Source organism: Danio aesculapii, chromosome 3, assembly GCF_903798145.1.
Source record: "Danio aesculapii chromosome 3, fDanAes4.1, whole genome shotgun sequence".
In the NCBI taxonomy this organism is placed as follows: Eukaryota; Metazoa; Chordata; class Actinopteri; order Cypriniformes; family Danionidae; genus Danio; species Danio aesculapii.
Genome location: NC_079437.1, coordinates 34,066,449 through 34,090,976, shown reverse-complemented (window position 1 = coordinate 34,090,976; position 24,528 = coordinate 34,066,449). Strand labels below are relative to the sequence as shown.

Below are 24,528 nucleotides of genomic sequence, written 5' to 3'. Positions count from 1 at the left end.
TGTTTTTTCCCCTTGTTCACTGGCTTGTTGGTTGATTGGTGTAATTATTGTTTGCAGGTGTGATGTGTAGATCTTGACTGTTTCTTGAGTTCTTCAATTGTCTTGTTTAACCTGATAAAGACCATGTAGGTTGAAACGTTGTTACATTAAAAAAATTGAGAGCTAAAGTGGCAGTGTGCCGTTTTTTTTTTTTTGTTTTGTTTTTTTTTGACCTTTTGCCACTGTGTTTGTTTTTGATTGAGCACCTGCCTTAAGAATTCCGTTTTTTGGTAGCCCAAACCATCACTCATCCACACCCATGCTTCCCTCTGGGCATGCTACAGTCTGGATGGTACGCTTGTTTGGGGCTTCTCTACACTGTAACTCTCCTGGAAGATGGAAAAACAGTGAAGGTGGACTCATCAGAGAACAATACATGTTTAGGGCTCAACTCTCTTGGATATCTCTTGGATAAAAAATGCATCATGCTTCAGTTCATGTTTTTTGGATACAATCTGGGTTAACACCTAGATATCCCTTTCATACAGCTTTTGCTGCGGTCACACTCGAGTTTGAGTATGCAAAATTCTGTAGTACGGTGCAGTGAAAAGTGGGAGGATTAAACAAGATGATTAGACATTTTAAAAAGCGAGCGATTGGTCCATATTTTAAATTTCTGTCTGATGCAATTTCGCAGTTCAGAGTTCACCAAGCTTGAACTTTGCAGCGCAGCGAACTGCGAAACTTGTCGCACAAGCTTGCGTTTCCGGTCTGACACATTCGCATACGTATGAATGGAAGTCTATGGGGTCTAAAAGTCCAGTGTGACCGCAGCTTTCCGGTTGGATGTAGTGCATCCTTCTTGGTGGTAAGCTGACATTAGCGTGGATACTGTGGCTCTTGATACTGTACATCACAAAGACTTGCTATCTTGCTCACAGATGTGCCAGTGAGATGCACACCAATAATTTGTCTGGTTTTGAACTCTGATATGTCGCCCATAATGTTGTGTGCGTTGCAATATTTTAAGCAAAACTATGATTACTCTGCTAATTAAACCTTCACACTCTGCTCTTATGCTGCGCTCACACTAGAGTTTGAGCATGTGAAATTCTGTTGTATGGCACTGTGAAAAGGGGCGGGTCTAAATAAAATAATTAGACATTTAAAAAAGTAAGCGATTGGTCCATATTTTAAATTTCTGTCCAGAGAGGTTTTGATCCTCTATTGGTCTCACATAGTCACGTGATGCAATTTCGCAGGTCAGAGTTCACCAAGCTTGAACTTTCCATAGCAGAGAACAGCAAACCTTGTCGCACGAGCTTGCGTTTCCAGTCTGACGCATTCGCGTGCGTATGAATGGAAGTCTATGGGGAGAAAAGTCCAGTGTGACTGCAGCTTTACTGGTCCAATGTGAAATCAAAGAAGATTGCCCACATGGCTGTTCAAATCACCAACACTGGCCAGTGTTTCAGTTTCATTGTCCAATCCCTGTACTAATCATCGTTTGAAGTGTATCATCACCTTTCATCAAATTCAATGCCCATTCTTGTCTTAGGACTTTTACGATTCACTTTAAATGTTGACTATATATAACAGATATATATAATGCTAATCATGACCAAAATTACCAAAAAATAAAAAAGACACGTTTTTGCTTGCAAATGCGCATTTTTATATAAAGTTGATAGAAGAATTGACCAAAGTCATTGCACAAACTCACATTCATACACACCCATATACTGTAACAGATTGCTTCTTTAAATATATTATAGTTACATCTCAGTTTAGTTTCATTTTGATCAACAAAGTTCACACAACGTGAAACAAAGGAAAACAGAAAATCATATTTCAGTCTCTTGTTGCTATACAGTTGTTTTTTTCTCTTATTGAAGAATATTACATCAACCACAAAAATTGTGTGAAACATAAGAACACAATTTAGCTTCTTTCATTATCTAGGACATAAACAGTGTAGCTGTAATTGATGGCCCTCCTCCACAAATGAGTTCCAGTTTCACATTCAACCAATGGAGCCATTTTGTGTAGCATCAATGCATGTACAGTCTTTTTGCCCTTATGTACAAAACGTCACTACATTCAGCGAACCAATGAGAATGGTCTTGTTATGGGTAAAGCGTGAGCTCTGCATTAATAGCACCATCAGTGTTTTATCAGAATGCGATCATATCACTGCGATCATCAATAAAGATCAGAAATATGTCAATAGTCGTGTGTGTGTGTGTGTGTAAAGAAAGAGAAAAAACAAGCGATTTAAGTGTGAAAGCACAAAATAAATGTGAAAACTGTTATATGTTTTGTCTGTTATTGATCCTTAAAATGTCAAATGTGCATTTTGACAAATTTAGTGCAATCAGGTCACAAATGGCCTGCCATCTGAGTTGATTTAATCAGAGTTTGTGTGCTCGGGATCATTTTAGTATCTTTCATGTCTTAAGTCTATCATCATTTGCATATTGAAAAGCTGCTGTAATTTTATAGAGGAAAACCTATTCAAGTGCCTCTTAGCAAATGTTAATATTACACCTGTGAACTTCTTAAAGTCTTTCTCTTTCAACACTTTTGATCATCTTTAACAAAAAAATGAGCTTGTCCTTAAGTCACACACTGAAGCTTAAATAGTGACTGAAGATGCTATGAGAAAATCTGATGAAAATGTTTCTCTCATTCACAGGAGGGACCTCATTTTCAAGATGATTGATGATTATAGGGTTGGGTGATGTCGACCAATTTGGCATTGTACAATGTCTAATGTGAAACATTACGATTGATGATGGCATCGTTGTCATAGGCGGCAAAGAATGAATTATTTATGAACAATTAAATAAATTATAATGAATTAATTATTTGTAGCCTAACGTTTCAACTACCTGACCCGCAAGGTCTTTATTTTACCCATAACCAAATCGTAAATAAATAAAGATAAGTTACACACAAATTACCACCTGTCAATCACTTTTTCTGTGGGACTCTGGCATGAATAGGCAGAGTGAGCTGTGTCGGTATAATGGCGTCGACAAACTTGGTTGGTAAAAAATGTGCACAACCAACAGGAACCAACTAACCGTACCTGAGGTTTTCACTAAAATGACTAAGTACAATTGTGAATGGGGAAGATTGAAGCAGTGTACTGACACTGTGACATGTTACCCGATAGATTCAAATCAGGGGTGGACTGGCCATAGGGAGTACCAGGACATTTCCTGGTGGCCTGACGATCTTCACTTATCGATCGCGTAAGATATGGCCTGAATAACAGTAACTTTTTCCCAGGTGAAAATGCTGTCACAGTCCACCCCTGATTCAAATAACCGAAGACAAGATAAATTAAATATCATGTTTATCAACTACAGTAAGACGTGATCCAGCTGTACATCCTTGATAAACTGTCCAACGTGCACTGCTCTCTGGGGTTTTGTGCTCAAAGCACCTGCTGACTGCCTGGAGCTCAGACGAGCGCATGACAGTGTGTTTGTGTGTCTTTGTGTGTGTGGTCATGTGATGTGCATTTTTAGCGGTATACTGTAAAAGGAGAGCTGTTCAGAAATGCCAGTCGTTTTCATTCTAAAATGCTATTTTAAAACTAAGCCGTATTAGTTTAAATGGGGCTTAAGTGTGTATTTTTCGCGAGCTGGTTTGCGACGAGGGCGAGGCGGAGGATCGCAATGCCAGCTCAGCATCGTGATGTCTGTCGGCCATAGGCGACGGATGATGGCATCGTCTATTGACCCAACCCTAGCTGATTGTATCACTTCAAAACATCTTGTCAGTAACTTGTTCACTGTTAACACTAGTTTTCTATTAAATCAAAGCCAATAAAGCTTGTTGGCCAAAATCCACATGTTGGATTTTTAAGTGCTTCATTTAAGCATACTACTTAAAACAGTAAAATAACCCATCTTTATTTATGGTTCATTTTGCACATAACCCTTTCCACTATTTTGCTTTTTTTGTATCTCTTGTGTCTGATACATATGAATAATTATGAAAATAGTATTCTGGGCTTTTAATGGACTGAAATAATTGACAGTTTTCTAATAATATAAGTATTTTTTACAAAATATCTATGACATTTTATGCCTCCCGCTCAAGTCTTTCCACAATTTTTGTTTGCGCCTTCAGAAAATATTCCTTTCCAGTGTGAAGGCTACAAAAGCTTGCTGTACTATTGGCTGACTTTGATCACTTTTATGGCACATTATTTTTGGACCACTGTCCAAAAGAACATCATACAAAAAAATTGTGACCAAAATAATAAACAAAGATCTTTTTAAAAGTGTGGTCGGTCGAAGAAGCATGCAATAACACCCGTATAAGAACGTACAGTACTTGCTGTTGAAAATACATAAAATACCAACCTCTCGATTAGTTTGTTCCCCTTTGAAGATTTCAGTTCTTATCATGATGACAATAGATAGCGCAACATGGAAAACAGCTGAACAATTCTGTTCGGCTGGAAACGTGTGGTCGGTTCTTCATCACAAATTGTTGTAAATCGTTTTAGCTTGATACAGAACATCATTAACAACAAGTGGTGTACATCGGGACTGACCACCTCCAACCTGCAGCAGTTTAAGACTGAGACCTTCTTGAAGGCCACTACGATATGATAAACATGTCAATAACGTGACGCCATGCAAGAGCAGCAGTTCATGGTCCTTATGTTTCATCAATAACTCACTGTGTAGGATTTGTAGTAATTGCAGAAGGTCAAACTTGAGTCTTTGGCTTTTATCGATTTTAGGTGTTGCTAACTTGGCTCTCCTTTTCAAATTACTCAGTCTATCATGAGCATGGCAAGCTATATGCTCACAATCTCTGCAGCACAATCTCCGGTTCAGTCTTTATTGTGAGCCAAGAAGCATGTTTTATTATGAGACTGCTGCTCGTGTTTGTGTATGGATGGAATCACTTGAAAAAGTCAATATGCTGCATGGTTGGTCAGTATATCCCGCAGGTGACCTCGAAAACATAGCACAACTAGTCAAAAAATACCTTGTTGGCTGACAAGGTGCTGTCCTGCATCTTAAGGTTCAAATGGCCAATCCAGTTGCAATCATTGCTACAGATAAGCTTCAAATCTATGCTCTGAAACTTGTTCATACTAATAATGATGCTAAAGTTTATTGTTTCCTTTTTGAATGCACAGTTATTTTGTCTATGCACAAGCGGCCTTTTTATCGATCCAAGCCAATACACAGCTGGCTTATTGTTATTTCTTTTTCATTTTTCAGGTCGGCGAAAACCTGTGTGAAGTAGTGAGGGTCAGAATTAAGCTGGAGCATTTTGCTACTCATGCGGTTGATGATGTCCAGGCTGCGGTTCCAGAATATGTCCTTGTTTGTCTCCACCAGGAAGGGCTTGAGCGGGTAGGAAATCTCGTTTCCCATGTACGAGTAGGATAGGTAGAGGCAAGTGAGCACCTCGGCCTGCAGCTCACGCTCACTGGACACCTCTGGTGAAATGACCTCACGGCACAGCATATAGAGGAAGACCAAATTCGCCGGGGTGATGAAGCCCTGGTCCTGCCAGCCCTGCAGCAGAAGAGATCGATCCACGTGACGAAGCCAGACAATAGGCTCAGCAGGTGAGAATCGCTTCAGCCGGTAGCAGCGTCGCGACAAGAAGTCGCCCAGATTTCTAAGTAGCTCGCAGGTGGAAGCCTGCACGATAACTCTTTTGGGTGTGCCAGCATTGGTTGCTTGAGCCACCAATTCAGTGATGGGGGTCCTCTTTGCGGTGGAGGTCACATTGGTGGTTGTTTTTGATGTAGGAATGGAGCTTACGGCCGGCTCCTGGATGAAGCCCGACAGATTGGCACAAGACTGGGACTTCTTCAGGTTTTGACTGTTGACAGTGCCCAGGCCCTCTTCATCTTGACTGTCACCCGAGGGCAGCTTCTTAGAGCCTTTTCTCTTGGCCGAAGCCGCCACAATGCGCTTCCATGGGAGAACATTGATGAGCGACTGGCGTTTCAGGCTCTTGTCCTTGGCATTTTTACTGTTCTGCACAGCTGTATAATGTGCCAGAGGGGGTGGTATTTCATCAAACAGGCCTGCCTTTCGGTAGCTTGGGGAGACTGAGAGTACAGTTCCCATGTTGCCTTGATTATTGCAGGGTCTTTCAATACAAAATCTGCCAAAAGATGAATAAATATAAATGTTTAGTGATAATATATATATATAGTCTTAATGTAATTAACAATGATTTTGACTGAAGCACCATCACCATTTTAACTGAACAAACCCACACGTGCACATAATATGTTCATTTCTATAGTTAACAATTCCTCTGGAAAACCTAATTTTGTCACAAATACAGATGTAGATCTGCCTGTTTTATCGAACTGAACCGCTGGTATGTGATTCACCAGATCCGGCAGAATATGCGAAAGCATCCATCTTAGCTTCAAAATGGAAGGCGAGAATGTAAACACATTCATATCCATTTGTGAGAAAAATCCCTCCCAGTGCGAGTTAGAAATGGTTTGCTGGCCTGAATATCGCTACATGTAAGCTTTAACTCGATTATGAAACATAATTTAAAGAGCTATTCGATTTATTTAGTGGGTCAACACGAGGAAACGAGAGCATCACGCGTCAGACAAAATAAGCTGTCGTAAATCAAGACAGCATCTTTTCACTGACGGCTCGTGTAGACAGTGGCCTCAACTGAGGTTTAGATTTTTGTAAACTGTTTAAAAACGAACACAAAGCACACATAGAAAAGATCATTTGATTAAAAAAAACAGCATAGCTAATACACATAAATGTTAGTCACTTACTAATCAACGTGTCTTCCTCCTGGCGATAAACGTAGATACAGAACAAGAAGAATTGGGAAATGTATAAATGTCTGTCGATTATCCCGTTTTTCTCAGGGTGTAGCACAGAGAAACGTGCTCGTCGTTGTCCAGGGTGCTGAAAATGGGACGTCAGCGATGAAATAATGCTTCTACGTAAACCGAGAATGCGGGGCGTTCAGGATTCTCCCAGATGCACGCCACGTCTTCCCACACAAAACCCACGATACATGGCAATTCTGTTGTTTCATCACAATAAATCTCGGGTCTGATTCACATCTGCCCGTCTCTGATGTTCCCGTTGAACTGCGCAGGCGGGTGAATGACACACTAGGCTTGAAAGGTCCGTGCCAGACTAATCCTTAAGTAAAGTCGATGAATTGCTTTCATTGACCGCTATTTTTCGAGAGAGGGAAAGAGAGAGAGGGATGCTCGCTCATGGTGATGCTGAAGCTCAGATGGGTGGGAACAAGCAGCGGCTGAGCTTCCTCTGGTTATCCGTCCATGTGTCGGTCATGTGCGCGCTTAAATGGCTCTCCACAGCATCTGCGATCTTGATCACAATATGACGTTTAACTTCAGACGCCCTTTCTTTATAACAAGCCGGCCGATGGCAGATTATGATCTTTAATCAAGATCCAGAGGGTGTGGAAAGTGTCACACACAACACTTGAGACGGATTAATTAAAATCCTGATGTGCACTGAAGTGTTTTCTGTGACGCAGTGACATGAATGGGCGACCCCATCCCCCTTTTGACACCCACCCACACATTCTCGATCTCTCATGCTTATCAATTCATTAGACTTTTTAATAGTATAAAAGGCAATAGCTTTCTTTAAGGGACTCAAATCAGAGCACCCTTTTATGTCAATATATTTTTTACGCCCTCAAATTATTAATTAAGCAGCAGATCAAATGAATATCACAAAGGTTCATTGTTGTCATTTATAGTTTCATCAAAAAACATTTAACATCTTTGAAACCTCTTTAATTCCTCAAAATGATCTAGAATGATTAGATTATTTAAATGTTCTTTACATTTGCCATTATATGTGTCATATCTATGTGTTTGTTTATCAAATCATCCATTCATCCCTCCACTCTCTCATTAGGTAATGGTTATGATAAGAAGAGGCAAATAAACGCACTGTCAAATGCAAACTTTTCTTTATATCATTATTATTGTTTTTATAGCTCAGTTGGCTTTGTCAGATTTTTCAAAGTAGCCTTAACAGAATGTAACAAAGATTATTACCATTTAGTTATTTAAACAATTAAGATGATGTTAATTTACATTTACAAAACATGTTTTTCATTAAAAAACATTTTGTATCGTTTCATGTACAAATTTCTGCATTTTAAACCTAAAACAAGATTATGTTGCTTATCCCACTGGCAGATTATTCAGCTTGTTTCAAGGAAAATCTCACTAATAAATTAGTCATAATTTTGACTTTCTGAAAGTGAAAAAAAAAATCTTTTTTTTCTTCTTCAATATTTTGACTAGAAACAAGGCAACCCTGCGTAATTTGCAATGTGATTACTCCCATTTCTGTACCTAAATATTAGTTAGACTCCATAGAAAAGGTGAAAATTCAACTCATCTGGTGAAACTTTATTCATATCACAATATTAATCACGAAAAAATTTAAATATCGCAATGTCAGATTTGTCCAATATCGTGCAGCCCTAACATGAAGAGCATTAAAATTATCTATAATTTTTTAGAATGGAAAGGTAGCATAGATTTAAGGATTCTAAATGGAAACACAAATTGTGTATTGCATGTCCGCAAAATGTCCTAACTTACAAGATACATTTAATTTATTCTTCAAAACCTAGTTCTTGTGTCAGTATATTGGCAGATTCCCCCTAAATAAAGTGGGGTTTTTAGCATTTGGTCATAATTATATGTTTTTTTTTATAATTGCATCTGAGGACCTTATACACATTTTTTACATTTTTATACATATTTAGTTTTTTTTCTATATTTCATTTTTTTTACTCTGACTTACTACACAAGAATGTCCGTTTTGTCTGCTGAATGCTCTTGTGTAACATTTAATATTTTAATAATTATTTTGTAATAGGCCTACAATTTTACTTGGACAATGCAATACTGTAATTCACACATCATTTGTATTTACACAGTGCATTTATTTTTGTAGATATTTGTTACATAACTGAATATTTACAGTGGCGTGCCCATGCATGTAAACTGATTATACACTAGCAGAAAAAAAAAACAGTAAAGGACTTATTATTATTATCCACACGCCTAATTAAGCTAATTATTTGCAGTTCTTCAAAGTGTTTAATGGTTGAACGATATACTTGATCAATTTATAAATGTGTTGTGCAAACTCCACACAGAAACGGCAACTGACTGGAATAAATATTTAAATTAAATCATAAACTGCTTTTGATCAGTTATTTTATAGTACAATGACATTTCACTATTTTACAATTTGTACTGTATTTTTGCTTAAATAAATGCAGCCTTGATGAGCAGGAGAAGCTTATTTTAAAACATTTAAAAATCATACTGACCCCAAACATTTGACCGGTAGTGTGTGTTTTCTCTATTAAACCAAACATGGTCTTGCAAATGCATTAATCACTATGTAATATACATGAAATTACACAGAAATGTGTGGAAAAATGAACAAAATGAACACAGCTGTGAATGTTCTGATCAACAATCCAGTGCACAAAAGACTACCAAAACGCAAGTTTGTTAAAAAAAAAAAGAAAGAAAGAAAGAAATTCAAGCCTGGTATGAAAAAAATAGATAATAACTTACTGTTTAGATAAAAAACAACAACTTAACGTTGAAAAAAATATTGAAAACTGAAGAAATAAACTCCTCCTGGAATGAGTCATATTTCTGTTTTTGCGAACTCAATCTCCCAGCGTGCCTCGCCACCACATCCGGTAGCGTGTTTAATGATGATTGTTATGTGAATCAGGCAATTGGTGAATTGGTAAGATGGCGGCTACGGCGGTAGAGTTTCAGAGAGCACAGTCGCTGCTCAGTACGGATCGGAACGCGTCCATTGACATTTTACACGCTATCGGTAAGGGTCTCCTCTCCCGCTGGCCATTGCAGCGCTTGTGTGATTTTAGCTGAAGGAGCTGTGCTCTCAGTACACGGATCATATGGTTTTGTAGAGCAGCAGCTAAATGTGTTAGCCGGTCTCATGCTGCTGACTCACTGTGACAGGCGTTAGAAAGCCTTTAGCTAGAGAAATACACTGAACCCTTACTATCTATTAACTTAACTGACAGACCTCTGCGCTGTATTGAACCTTGTCCGCTGTTGTAGTTATGTAAAATTTATTTGTTGGCAGAAGAAAAAGCAATGTTCAGTGAACTGGTACCTGTTAGCCAGTCAGCTAGTTTCAGTTCTCAATGAACGCGTTTCTCTTAGTGTAGGGGTCTGTTTATGTTTGAGAAACATGGAAAATATGAAAGTTTTTATGTTTTGTAAGTGATTTGGTGGTGTATAGTTTACAAATGACTGACGTTGCCGAAATATAATTTGAAGGAATTGCTTGAAGTTTGCATGACAGCTGAAATTAGCTTCGGTAGCTAGTCATATTCTCTTTTCCGTTCACAATATTTAAGTAGCTTTTGGGTAATAGAAAGAAATGTGGTTTAAAGTACATTGTGACAGCTCTGAGTCATTTAACCGTCATTGGTAGGTCATTTATAATTACGGTTAGTGTCAGGTATTTTCTTTCATCGTTCGGCGTTGCTATAATATCACAGCATCAGGAAGTTTTGTTTGACATGAAGTTTGATATGTGTGCGTCTGTCACGGATAATGTGATGGCATGCCACGCTAGTTTTGATTATATTTTGGGGTTGTTTTAAGTTTAGCTTCCGTTAAGCCATCTAATATAACCACTTATAATAGTAATAAATTTACACTATTAAGCTCTAATAAAAAGATCAATTTATTGAGAAAGATGGTTTTATATACGCAAATTTAGACTTACTCCTTAAAAATATTATTTCAGAAAAGTATGATTTGCAAATTCTAAATAGTGAAATCATATTAGCAGCCAATAAATATCAAAGTACATTGTTCACAGTCAATTAAATCGTGCTATTGTTTTCAACTCTTATTTACATGTGATTTCAGACCTTATGTTCAAATTAGCATAGTAAATAATATAGGAAACGTTTAATGAAGGAATGTGCCGAATATAAAACCAACTTTACCTCAATGATTAATTTAACAGCATCTTTACTCCTATGTGACATCGCGCTTTATTAATCACTTAGTTATGCTGATTCGTGTGAACAACATAGTTGTGTACTATGTGTCAATAATTTGAGATATAGAAAATTTTAATGTAAGTTGCTGTATTTATGTTGAATGGAAAGCGTTTGTAACATTACAAATGTCTTTAAAGCATTAAAACAGCTGAAGAAAGCTCTTTTGCGTTTGTGTGCGAGAGTGTGTGTATTAGGCATGGGCTAGTTTAAGTTTTTGATGGTATGATAAACTTGGAAATAAATACCATGGATTTACAGTATCACAGTATTGTGATTATTGCTCTAAAATAAGTTTTTTAAATGTCTGTGTAAACAAACAAAATCATTTCTTTACAACACATATAAATACATAAAAAAAACTTACATATACCTTGGGAACGGTATAACATTTTAGTAGTATTAAAACCTTGGCTTTTCCAAACCGTGGTAAACCTTTAAACTGGTTATCGTCCTATGCCTTATACACTTATATGAGTGTATAATGGTTTAAATAAAATTGCTCTATTCTAAAATGCACTTTGAGTAAGTTGAGAAATTCGCATTCGTGTAACCTTTATTTAAATCCAAGCTATTACCAGTGCCCTAGCTCTGAATCATGATTAATCAAAGATTAACTTGTCTGTCTAAGCAGCATAGATTAAATAGCCTAGTCTTGTTAGGCTGTACACAATAAAATGATTTTTTTCTGGCCACATTCACTGTCAAAAGAGACATTATTAAAAGGGCAATTTTTTACACTGTGCTTTACTTCGATTTACAGATTTACTAAAAACTGCTAGTTACACAAGTAATTTTCCGAGTAGTATTAATAATATTTTTTAAGCCTCATTTTAAAATAGTTAAAAGTGGCATAAAGTGCATTGAATCAATATGTGAAACTGTTCTAGGATATCTACATATTCTTGTTAGGCTGCACACAATAAAATGATCTATTTCTGTCCCATTCACAGTCAAAAGAGACGTCCAAGATGATGACGAAGAGGCTGTGCGTGTCAAAGAACAGAGTATTTTGGAGCTGGGTGGACTGCTGGCCAAGACCGGACAAGCTGCTGGTAAACGTCTATAGTAGGACTTCACGATATCTGATATTGCGATATTTTAATTTTCTGCAGTAAATATTGCAATGTGGGATGCAGTTTTAAATGAAAGTTTGAATATTGACATATTTGAAAGTCTGAATATTTTACGAAAGTAAAAATATTGTTTTGTTTTCAACTTTTCTTTCAACTTTTTCTTTCAAATTTTTTCTTAAAACAAAGTCAGCGGGACAAGTAAAATAATCTTAGTTAAATAATCTTAGTTTTTGCTTTGAAATGTAGATATTTGGACTAGAAACAAGAAAAAAATCTAGGTGAGATTTTACTTTTAAAATAAATTATATTAATTCTGCATTAATACAGTAATTAAATACAATTCTGTAGCTCCTGGCCAACTGTAATTCAGACTCAACATTGCATATCTTGCGACGTGTGCATGCAAACGCAATAATCACAATGCGATATCAATGCTGAAACAATATATTGTGCAGCCCTAATCTTTCTTATTGTCAATAATCATTTTAGGAGGATCCTAAAGGACACTCTGATGACTTTTTAATTTTATTCATTGTTTTGATGCTGACATGGCATTAAATAAAAACATACAATACAGTCACTCATCCATCAGTTTTCTCACGAATATCAATCATTTCCCATATATAATTTCTCTGCAGAACTTGGAGGTCTGCTGAAGTACGTCCGGCCGTTCCTTAACTCCATCAGCAAAGCGAAGGCTGCACGATTGGTGCGCTCTCTGCTCGATATGTTCTTGGATATGGAGGCAGCTACCGGTCAGGAGGTGGAGCTGTGTTTGGAGTGCATTGAATGGGCCAAATCAGAGAAGAGGACCTTTCTACGGCAGGCCCTGGAGGTCAGCCTTAGGCAAACGCCACCCTTACTAGAGCTTCTATACAAGACTGTGGTTGCATTCAGGATTTTTTTTTTTTGCTTATGTTAAGTATTAAACTGGTCATTTGATCTTGACTTTGGTATGTATGTAGTTCACTATAGACTTATTAAAGAAGTCTTGTATTCAAAGGCTGCATTTATTTGATTAAAATAAGATTTACAGACAAATTATTAATAAAATATATATATTTTCAATTTAAATTGTTTTTAGATGAAATGAAATTTTTATGTTTGTTTAGAAATAAATATGCTTATTTGGTGTGCGACAAATTTTGTACTAACTATTATGAATTTTGGAATCAGTTTGTAGACCATTTCAATGCGGTGATGTCATTGGACCCTGAACATTTCCCGCTTGATGTTAAACCATTTCATATCTTTAACAAAAGCCAATTCCATCATAACTTGATGGTATAAGGGCTATTGTAACTTTTTGCACTCTCAAAAGCTATGGAAATTTAAAATGTAAAACAGGAAATACATCAGGACCTGTGTTTTTGTTTACATCCCTCAAAATGGTATATTGTTTTTTTGTTTGTTTTTTTGCAGATTCTTTGTTGAATAGATAGTTTAAATGGTTTATTTGACATACATTTTTATAAAATAGTTTTTAGAGTCTCTTATTTAGTGAATGAATGCGTCATTTATAAAAATAATGATATAAGTAATATAATACTAATGAAAAGGCAAATGTTATTGATGCCAAATTTTGAATGGGAGAAATGTTGTTTTTTTTCATTGGCTACCTAAACAAAGCCTAAGCTACCTGTGCATGATTAACGTTAATCTTGTGCTAATTCAATGACTTTTTATGTTCAATCCTTCAGGCCCGCCTGGTCTCTCTTTATTTTGACACCAAACGTTACCAAGAGGCTCTGCAGCTCGGTGAGTCCATTGCTTCATTTCAACGCAGTTATGTTCGTAATATTAGATAATGTATTTTCGGTGCGTAACCGCTATCTTTGTCTTCCTGCCAGGCTCTCAACTTCTGCAAGAGCTGAAGAAAATGGATGATAAAGCTCTGCTGGTGGAGCTGCAGCTGCTGGAGAGCAAGACGTATCATGCCCTGAGCAACTTGCCCAAGGCCAGAGCAGCTCTCACCTCCGCCAGGACCACCGCAAACGCCATCTACTGCCCCCCAAAGCTGCAGGCCGCTCTAGACATGCAGTCAGGTACATTTACATAATCCCTTCCAATGAATATGTCCACATTATAATCACAATTACTTTGAGTAGTTACTGTTTTGATTAAGTAGTCATTTCACAGCCTATAAAAGGTATATTCTGTGTAGGATGAAAGTAATCAGGATGTAATACTTTAATTTTATCATCATTATCACGTGTGCTGGTACCTTTCACATATCAGTGAATTCAGAGATGGTTTTGTAAATACTGATATTTGTTAAATATTACAGTAGGGATGTATGTGATTTCCGATGCAGCGCTTCACTGTCACACACAGCTCTAATCAGGCATGACGGCTTGCTTGTCCATGATCGCTTAAAGCAAAACTGCCCTTCTGCACATCATATGATCACAGCCAGTCAGATCACATTTGTTTATACTGTAACATGACTGCTGTCAGTGAGATATGCACATGTTTGAAACATTGTGAGCGCTCATGATCAGACTGACTTCATCCTGCAGAGTTAGCTGTATTCATCTTAATAGTTGTATTAGTGATGTTTGTGATTGAAAAGGACAATTTTTTTACACTGTGCTTTACTTTGATTTACAGTTTACTAATAACTACAAATGCTACTAGTTTCACAATTCTAATTTAGAGGCCTTATATTTACATTCTTAGGACAGTTAGGAACAACTGCACATTGTAAACATTTCGTTAGTCATTTTAAGTAGTTAAAGTGTGCATTGAATCAATAGGTTAAATCGTTCTCTGATTTTTGTATTGTTGGTATACGGCTTAGGTAAGTTCTCAGAGAGATACATTTAAAGTTGTATTTTGAAGCTTTAACATATCTGAAAACACTATTAATATCAACCTCAACATAAAAAGTGGAGTTTTATAAAGTCTATCGTGTACTTTCATCAAGAAAAAACACAGTTAAGAGCTGAGTGACATGACACAATGCATAAATGTGCATTAAACGCTAAATATAGCAATTTACATCTGCATGTTGTCTCATTGTAAACATACATGTTGCTGTTGCGTCATTTAAAAAGATATGAGGCAAATTTGACAGATTGCATATTAAACTAACAAAGGGCATATTCAAACAGACCCTATGCCTTTTTGTCCAATCACTGACACCACAAATATGCAAATAAATTGGTTAAGCAATTTTTTTTTAGAAAATAAAATGTACTGCATCACTGTATAAATACCCAGAGTTTAGGTTACCCATGGTTTAAAAAGACCTAGGGGTTGACACAAAATTAATTCTATCATCATTTGGTAATCCTTCACATGTTTGAGTTTTTTTTCTTCTTCTGAACACAAAAGAAGAAATATAGAATTTTGGGCACTGGCTTCCATAGTATTTTTGTTATTAGTGATATGGAACCCCCCCACCATTCTTCAGAATATCTTGTTTGTTGTTTAATAGAAATTGAAGTTTAGGTCTACCTGATTAATTTGAGGGATTTTTTTTTACATTTATTTATTTTTTATTGAACTATGCCTTGAAAAAGTTGTCATGCAATTCAAAACTGATGATTTAAAAAGAATTATGCAACATGTTAGTATTTATTCTCATGCCCTCATAATCTTGAATTAAATTATCTTATTTAAAATGATCTCTCGAATGCATTTAATGGCAGGACAATTACATGAGATCACAGCAATAAAAACCACAGTGATCCAATCAGTTCTTGATGGACAGAACCAAGTTACACCCTTTACTTTTCATGGTTTTAGAGAAATAAGCAGAATAGAGCAGAAAAGACTAAATTTATATTTAATGTACATTTCAAGCCACAGAAATGGAGAAGAAACAGATCATTCATACTTTAATGATTTTGTCACCTGACTGAAGTTTCATCACTTTATTGTTTTCTATTGTAGGCATTATTCACGCTGCTGAGGAGAAGGACTGGAAGACAGCATATTCATACTTTTACGAGGCGTTTGAAGGCTACGACTCTATTGACAGTCCTCGTGCCATCACTGCACTTAAGTACATGCTTCTCTGCAAGATCATGTTGAACTCGTGAGTGCTTGATTTTTATTTATTTATTTTTTAAATTGTGATGTCTTTAACTTGTGCCATCATTTAATATTTAGATATCGATGAGGATAAACCTGTATATTATTGTCTCTGCAGGCCAGAGGATGTGCAGGCCCTGATCAGCGGAAAACTTGCCCTCAGATATGCAGGCAGACAGGTAAATGTTTGAGGCCACTGGATTTTTATTCAGTTAATGTTGTAGTTTTTGCAAGACCATTCCAAGAATTCAGTCATTGGCTGAGATTTGTTTTATAGTATTTTATTCGCTACATCATTAAATAGAAAAATTATTAGTATATGTAATTAATAATTAAAATAAAAGCCAGTAGTAATAACAAAAAGTGTTATTACAAAAAGCAAAAGTGTGCACAAATTTATTTCATATTAGATTATTATTATTATTATTATGATTATTATAATTTTATTTTTCATGTACCAAATATTTTTTTACATTATATATTATTATGTAATATTTACCATATTGTTTTGGGTTAAGTTAAGTGAAATTAATCTTTGCCATCACATGAATAAATTAGATTTTAAAAAGTATTAAAATCTTTAAACCGTTTCAATCATAACATTATTTCACAATATTATTGTCTTGGCAGTTTTTTTTTTTAAATCTAGACTTTGTGAGTAGGATATTTCCATGCACAATAGAATATCTATAATATTGTGGAATTATTGGAGACATTGAAAGTTTTTTTTTTTTTTTTTTTTTGTCCAACTCATGGAATAGCAGGGATTTGTTTTTGTCATTTGTCATGTCTTTATATTTATATATTTACATACATACTGTATTTTCATTGTTGTTTCACAGATTTTTGCTTTTTTACAAATTTTTTTCACTTTTTAAATTTTTTTTACTGGTTTTATTTTTCCACTTGTCAACTGGCAATCTAATAGAGTCACCAGGCCGTATCTAATAAAATCCTGTCTGTGACTGTTATTTGTTAGCTTAGTGCTCAAACCAGACAAAATGTTTTAATTTATTTTTATTTTTTACCTAAAATGTGTCTTTTCTCAATCTGCAACAATATTTCAGCATTTCCTGTGGTGTTTTGCTATGAAAATATACACAAATTTGCACATCTTAGTTTTCCCTTACTTTTTTGACCGCAGGACCCATTGCTCTCTGTAAGTACAATGGACATACACAATGGAAACACTGAGGGAAGCAGAGAAGGTGTTTACATTGTAACATGCAAAGCTTGCAGCATCATATTTGATACACGATTGAGTCTAAATGATCAAAATAAACAATATCTCTTCAACAATAGCATTAGAAAAATTATGGTAATTTCAAATTTCAGCGACGGATATAATGAACATAGCCTTGTTTAAATAGGCAATAATGCCACCTGACACACCTAAAGTGGGTCACGTTGCTGAGGAGGAATGCAGCACCGTTTCCATAACACAATGCGTCAAACACTTTCTATACACAAATATGATATTTATTATCTCACAATTTTAATCAATTTTGCATTATTTGCTTGATTTGCATACAGTTCAGTGATTGCAGAATATTTTTTTTGAGGGACTGCTAAACACTACAGCTGAGTGTTTTTTTTAATTCATCATAGTTTATGGCCATTCAGCTTTTTAAACTTGAAACCCTGTATTTCAGTCATAAAGAGTAAAATAATGAAATTAATTACAGTCAGAGGTGGAACAAGTTTCTTACATCCCAAACTCAACCACATATTTTATAGCACTGAACTACATTTACTATTTCCATTAAAGAGCGCTCTAAAATGCACATGTTCTTTTGTGCTGATTGACAGCTACAGGTTTTTTTTGTTGTTGTTGTGTCTGTGAATGGAGGATTACATGGATTAATTCATCCTCTCTCTCTCTCTCTCTCTCTCTCTCTCTCTCTCTCTCTCTCTCTCTCTCTCTCTCTCTCTCTCTCTCTCTCTCTCTCTCTCTCTCTCTCTCTCTCTCTCTCTCTCTCTCTCTCTCTCTCTCTCTCTCTCTCTCTCTCTCTCTCTCTCTCTCTCTCTCTCTCTCTCTCTCTCTCTCTCTCTCTCTCTCTCTCTCTCTCTCTCTCTCTCTCTCTCTCTCTCTCTCTCTCTCTCTCTCTCTCTCTCTCTCTCTCTCCCTCCCTCCCTCCTTCTGTAGACAGAAGCACTTAAATGTGTGGCACAAGCCAGCAAGAACAGGTCACTTGCAGACTTTGAGAAGGTAGGTCAGGTGCCTTGGATTTAAATTTTACCACCAATTTCAGTCTGCCTGCTGTCATCACATATTTTGTCCTTCTCTTTAATCCTCATTCAGGCTTTAACAGAATACAAAGCTGAGCTGCGGGACGACCCCATCATCAGCACTCATCTGACCAAACTCTATGACAATCTGCTGGAACAAAACCTCATTCGGGTCATCGAGCCCTTCTCCAGAGTGCAGGTAATGCCTTTGTGCCTCGGTGTAAGCCCTGATGCTCTGAATAAAAGTTATTGACTCAAGTTGTTTTCCTATGCCTACAGATTGAACACATTTCAGAGTTAATAAAGCTTTCCAAGGTAAGGCTTTTTTCCTTACTAAGACCTTTTCCCTTTCAATAGTCTTAACAATGTTTATCTGTTGATCAAGAAAAGTTGAAATGTATTCTGAGGATGCTCCGATCAGGATTTTTGCAGCCGATACCAAGTACCGATTCATTGTCATTGTAATCGACCGATAGCGAATACCGATTCTGATGCTTCAAGCTTTATAATGCATAAAGCACATTTTGACTTATGGAGTTTCCTCCTTACCTAAGTGAATAAATTAAGCATGCTGCACATAATCCCTTAAACACATCTCTTATAAACATTTATTGTGGACAAGTCATAGCAAGAAGCATATTTACAGAAAATAATATAACACAGATATAAAAACTGTTAAGATAAATTACATTCAATGCAATTTGGAAACATTGCAAATGAAGAATCCAACATGTCTCAGTCAAGAAAAAGTTTGGAGCAAATATTTGATGCATAAGAAGTCAAAACGCACACCTATAAACCTGATACTTCTTTACTAAAAGAAAATTGGCCTATAAACTACTGTTTATTGCAGTAAGTATATTATAAGAAGCAATGTTATTAAATATTCATGAAAAAAAAATTACGTTTTATTTATCTAATAATTCCAGCCAGCTTTTCGTAAACTTAAATAGTCAAAAACACAGAATCTTCAGTTGTTAAATGTAAAAAGGCCTAAATACATGCTGGACCATTCAAATATTTTGCTCGTCTCCAACTATTGACAGCAGATCTCTCAATGAGAGTGAGAAGGGGACTTACACTCGCGATATCTTTACTGCTCTATTCATTTAATCTAAGAAATGTAATGCTTAGAACATCACTGTGCCTCTCGTGATCTGTTCTCTTGCTCATTCACTCTCGTCGCCATGATTTCCAGCTATTTGAACTAATTTATGGAAATCACGGAGCTACTATGAATATGCAGGAGAATCGCAGAGCTTTTGTAAAGGGTCATAATGTTGGATGAGACACTAGATGGCGGCAATCGCTCCGCTTGTCACAGCAGCTCAAAACAGTGGAAATACAGTGGTTGCACTTGCAACAAAGAGAGCGTCGCTAACGCGAGTCGTGTCAATAGACTGTATAAAGAGGTTGCACCGTATCTGTATATATTTAAGCTGTTGTGTCTCAAGCACATAGATCGCTCACACCCCCACACATCATTAACCTCCTCACGTGTTGTCATTTAATGTGATTATCGGCCGATACTAATCTTCAGCTGATTGATCAGAGCATCCCTAATGTATTTTTTAAATTAATGTTTGTTAATTATTGCAATTAATATGTAGCAACTCAAGTACTGTTGAAAGAAACCATGTGGAGAAAATCTTTTAATAAATCTGCAACAGGCTGAAAATAGAAATCCAAGGCGATCAAAAGCACCAATGTTTTAATAAAGAATATAAAGAGGAATAAATTATTGCATGTGCACGTTCTATACACAGAAATGTTCACACATGAGTAGTTGACAGCCAAATATGGGGAAATGCAGGATTGTATAGAAGTCAGGCACATACTGTAGTGTTTCTCTACAAGGTGACATCTGCATCTACTTTCCTGATGTGTGTAATTCAGCTCTTTAATCATTTTGATAGATTTGAGTAAATGAGGATTGTGTTTATTTTAAGATAAAAACATTTCCGTTTTAGTTTGGTAAATACGCTTATTTCTAATTAAATGATCTACCTTCTACCTAATGACAATGAACAAATACTTGAATTTTTACTGTTACAGATCTGTCAGAAATTGGTGCTTTTGTTTAAGTCATTTTTTTGCTTTCTCAGGGGGATGTTGAAAGGAAACTCTCACAGATGATTTTAGACCAGAAATTCCACGGTATGAACCTTGTCTTTTAGTTAACTAGTGTGCTGTCAAACATGGTTATCAGTATACAGATTTGATTTGGATTTTGATTCATTTGGATTTTTTTTCCCAGTGAAATTTGTTTCTAAACTAATCTCAGGAGGATCACATGCTTATGATTGACCATGGCTGGTCCCGCATTAGCTAATGCACGATTCACCAATCGGATGATTCCTAACTCACTAAAAAGTTTCTTTCCTTCATTATCTTTGTCTTGAAGAATCCCCCTTCCACCGCTACTCCTCCCTTTTCCTTGATAGGGTGGCATGGCAGCCCAGTGGTTGGCACTGTTGCCCCACTGTAAGAATGTCACTGGTTCAAGTCTTTACCTGGCCAGTAGACATTTCTGTGCAGAGTTTACATGTTCTCCCTATGCTCGTGTGGATTTCCCCTAGGTTCTCCGGTTTTCTCCCACAGTCCAAAGACATGTATCCATAGATGAGTTGAATAATCCAAAATGGCACCATAGATGAGCTCTTAATCAGCAGTATATATCTCCTTAGCAATCCCTAATTTGCCGTTAGCCATAAATAAGCAGGGGAGTTCTCGAGATTTACCTGAACTCAAACTCCCCTCTCTCCCTGCAAACAGGAGGGAGCCCCGGGCTCAAGGGTCTTATCTTCCGAGACAGCATGCCAAACACACTTTATAATCAATCATCAGCTAAGTGTGAACTCTTGAGCTTATAATGTAGATTTTACTTGCTAATTAAAGATTAGATACTACTGCAGCTGATAAATTGTCAATCCAATGTTGAATCATTTAATTTGGAGGAGATTTTAGTTCGTCAAAAACAGTCCCTTCATTTGGGACTTTAACAGCAACTTCCAGTTTATACTGACTTGTCAAGTTGTTATGATGATTTTTAATAATATCTTACCTAAAACTTCTCTTCTCTCTGCACTTAGGAATCCTTGACCAAGGGGAAGGTGTCCTGATTGTATTCGACGAGCCACCGGTAGACAAAACGTACGAAGCCTCCCTCGAAACTATTCAGAACATGAGCAAAGTAGTGGACTCGCTCTACAACAAAGCCAAGAAGTTGACATAGGCAAGGCCATATTCTGTGCTGCACTCACTGCCTAACATTCTTCTATCTCAGAATCACATAGCATGAAATTAAAAAATGCCTTGTTTTGTGCAGGTTGAGCATTGGACCCTGCAGCTGAGAGCATGGCCAGTGTGGGGAGACTCTGGGGGAAGGGGAAGGGAAAATTTAAAAAAAGGTCTAAAACCCCAAAAACAGACTGACTCCTGCTGTTGTCCTCTCTGGCTTACACTTGGACATTTTTTACCACCTTCTTCGATGGACAAACTACTTCTATTACTATGGGATCACATTTCTTTTTTTATTATTTTCACTTTTTTTGCTGGTAATTCATTTCTTTGTATCTTGGCTGTGCCTAATAGGCCATCAGGGAATCTTCAAAAGAATAAAATAAAAACTCACCTGCATTATAACTCTATTTGAAATGTATATACATAGATCTCTGGTAGAGCAAAGCTGATTTTGAGAATGATTCACTTCCCTCGCAAATCCGGGGGGCTGTTGTGTTGAGTTTGCCCATAACGATTCCCCATATTACCAATTCAACGGTTTTAGGCCTCTCAAAGGAAGCCCCTGGCCTTGCTCCAGGCCTACTTCTCGAACAGACAGTGTTCTTGAACTTTTTATTGTCGAGCAGAAAACGGAGTTTGGATAAGCTGCTGTCATCAGGATGGACTCGTGAGCTGTTGTCATTCCTGCCCTTCCTCCTCCTCCCTCTTTGTACATAACGTTGCCAAGCGCCTCTGTCTGGCCTGTCATGCTGTTGCCCTTTTTTATAACGCTAAAAAAACATAATAAAGTCACCAAGAAAACATGTTTCTGAGTGCTTTTGTATAATATTTGCAAAACATTTTTCTTTCACAGGTTAAGTGAAAGTAACGTCTGTTAGTTTACCTGAAAAGTGTGAATTCGGTAATCTTTCTTCACAACCAGCTCAACAATGAGCCAATAGGCTCTATGCAGAGATAGAGTTTTAAAGCCAATGATAAAGTTTCGATGAAAGCTGAATGTGACTATTTTCAATTTCACAAGGTTGTTTTTACAGCATCAATGTTGTAATGTAATAACAATACATTCAGTTAAACAGACTTAAGTATTTGTTTAGTTGTTCAAGCATAAAATGAGATGAAAGACTGTATAACCACTAGCGCAGAAATTCTATTGAAAACACTGGGGTAAAATAAACTGTCATGTATTAAAGACATAGCAGGGGAAATGGAATTTAATGCCATGCATCTCGTCCGATCTGAGACCCACTTCATATCGTATATATCTAACAGGCAATGAAGATCGCTGATTTTTTTTAAGAAATCAGATCTTAAACGTGACAATTTTGTCATGTAAAGACAGTTTACTGGACAGTTTACTTGGGCTGCCTGGCTGAAAATTAAAAGTCTGTGTGCATCTAGCCCATCGTGGGAGTTTGGGATGGGTTTTTTTTTTTATAAAACAATTTGTTCATTACTTCAATTGGATTATGTTCTACTTTTAATTTATTATTAAAGTAATAATAAATTAAGTCATGGCTGGTTTTAGTAGAAAAATATTGGCATAAACAAACTGAATACAAACCAAAAATTGTAGTAGCATGACAAAAGCATTATGATTTAATAATATCGACTTTAAAATGTAAGTGGCATATATACAGTATGTATGGGATGATATATGTAAGATATAAGAAAATGAATAGCAATAAGGCAAAATTAAATCAATTTCACATTAGATTTTTTTTAAATTATGAGTAGAAAAAAAAGTCTGGGTGGGGGTCAGCGCGTTCTTCTAGTCACAATAAAAAAATTTAATGTGTAATTGATTTAATTTTATTGACTTACTAATAATTTTTATCAAATAATTTAAATCCTATTTAATCATATTCTTACTTTTTTAAAACCCTTTTTTGTTTATTCTTAAATAATGTGTGCTTGTTAATAAATGTAAAAAAATTTTTGTAATTGTTTTTGTTTCTTTAAATTATTGTTTCAGTTTAACGTTTACCTTTCTTTAATATTATATACCAATACCAATCATATACCAATATAAATTGGTCTAAAATATTTTAAAATATATTTTTGGTATAGACATTTAAATATGATTATAATATTAAATATATTTTATTGTTTAATAAAAATATCTTAATTTCATGAATTTTACGTAATAAATAATTTTTCTTCAGACATTTCTACCTGGTTTCCACATACAGTACGCCATATGCCACGCTATGATGTCTTCGACTATGCGATTATCAAATAAAAAATGTTTTTAGTCCATTGAGGGATCAACAAATGTTTTGATTGTATGAATGTTAAATATTTCTGGTTTGATGTTGAATGTCCATTCAATATACTGAGTGGTCATAGAATTATTAAGAAAAGAGATGTCATATTTTACGTAGATAAAAAAGATATAGTTAAGAATCTCCTGTTTATGTTAAATCTTTTGATATTATTAGGCAAGTATTTATTTTGAAACTCTTATAGGACTTTCAAGTCGTAATAAAACCAGAACTGTGAATATACTCCAAAAACTAACCTCCTCTTCTCTATGGTAACTTATGTATACCCGCTCTTGTTCTTTATTTGTTTTTTTCTATTCTTTTTTTCTTTTTGTTATTTTGCTTACATATTTAATGTTAAAATGTGAATACCCCATTGTAAGATTTGTTATGCATTTGATTGGAAATGGAACAAGAGTTTTGATGAAGGAATTAGCATTTGTCTTGGGCTAAATAACTAAAATAACATTTGTTGTTAATGCTTTAAGCATTCAATAAAAAAGAAACATTTTTTTGAAAGAGCACCTAGATCAAAAGTTCAAAAGAATCGATTCACTCAAATATGAGTCAGAACTGTCGCGCATGCGCAGTTGAGT

At 36.0% G+C, this 24,528-nt stretch overlaps 2 protein-coding genes across 2 annotated transcripts; one reads left to right on the top strand and one right to left on the bottom strand.

Annotated features, from left to right (window-relative positions):
• Positions 1–1,228: 1,228 nt before the first annotated feature.
• Positions 1,229–6,129, bottom strand: cdk5r1a (cyclin dependent kinase 5, regulatory subunit 1a (p35)). Its single transcript, XM_056453809.1, has one exon. It carries the CDS (start codon positions 6,096–6,098, stop codon positions 5,178–5,180), a length of 921 nt encoding a protein of 306 aa, XP_056309784.1. The 5' UTR covers positions 6,099–6,129; the 3' UTR covers positions 1,229–5,177.
• Positions 6,130–9,757: 3,628 nt separating this feature from the next.
• psmd11a (proteasome 26S subunit, non-ATPase 11a) lies at positions 9,758–22,474 on the top strand. Its single transcript, XM_056453808.1, has 13 exons — positions 9,758–9,881; positions 12,039–12,140; positions 12,800–12,996; positions 13,862–13,919; positions 14,012–14,206; positions 16,059–16,203; positions 16,318–16,378; positions 18,346–18,408; positions 18,502–18,627; positions 18,708–18,743; positions 20,534–20,585; positions 21,521–21,663; positions 21,757–22,474. The coding sequence occupies exons 1-12, from the start codon at positions 9,794–9,796 to the stop codon at positions 21,661–21,663; spliced, it is 1,266 nt and encodes a 421-aa protein (XP_056309783.1). The 5' UTR covers positions 9,758–9,793; the 3' UTR covers positions 21,757–22,474.
• Positions 22,475–24,528: the final 2,054 nt, after the last annotated feature.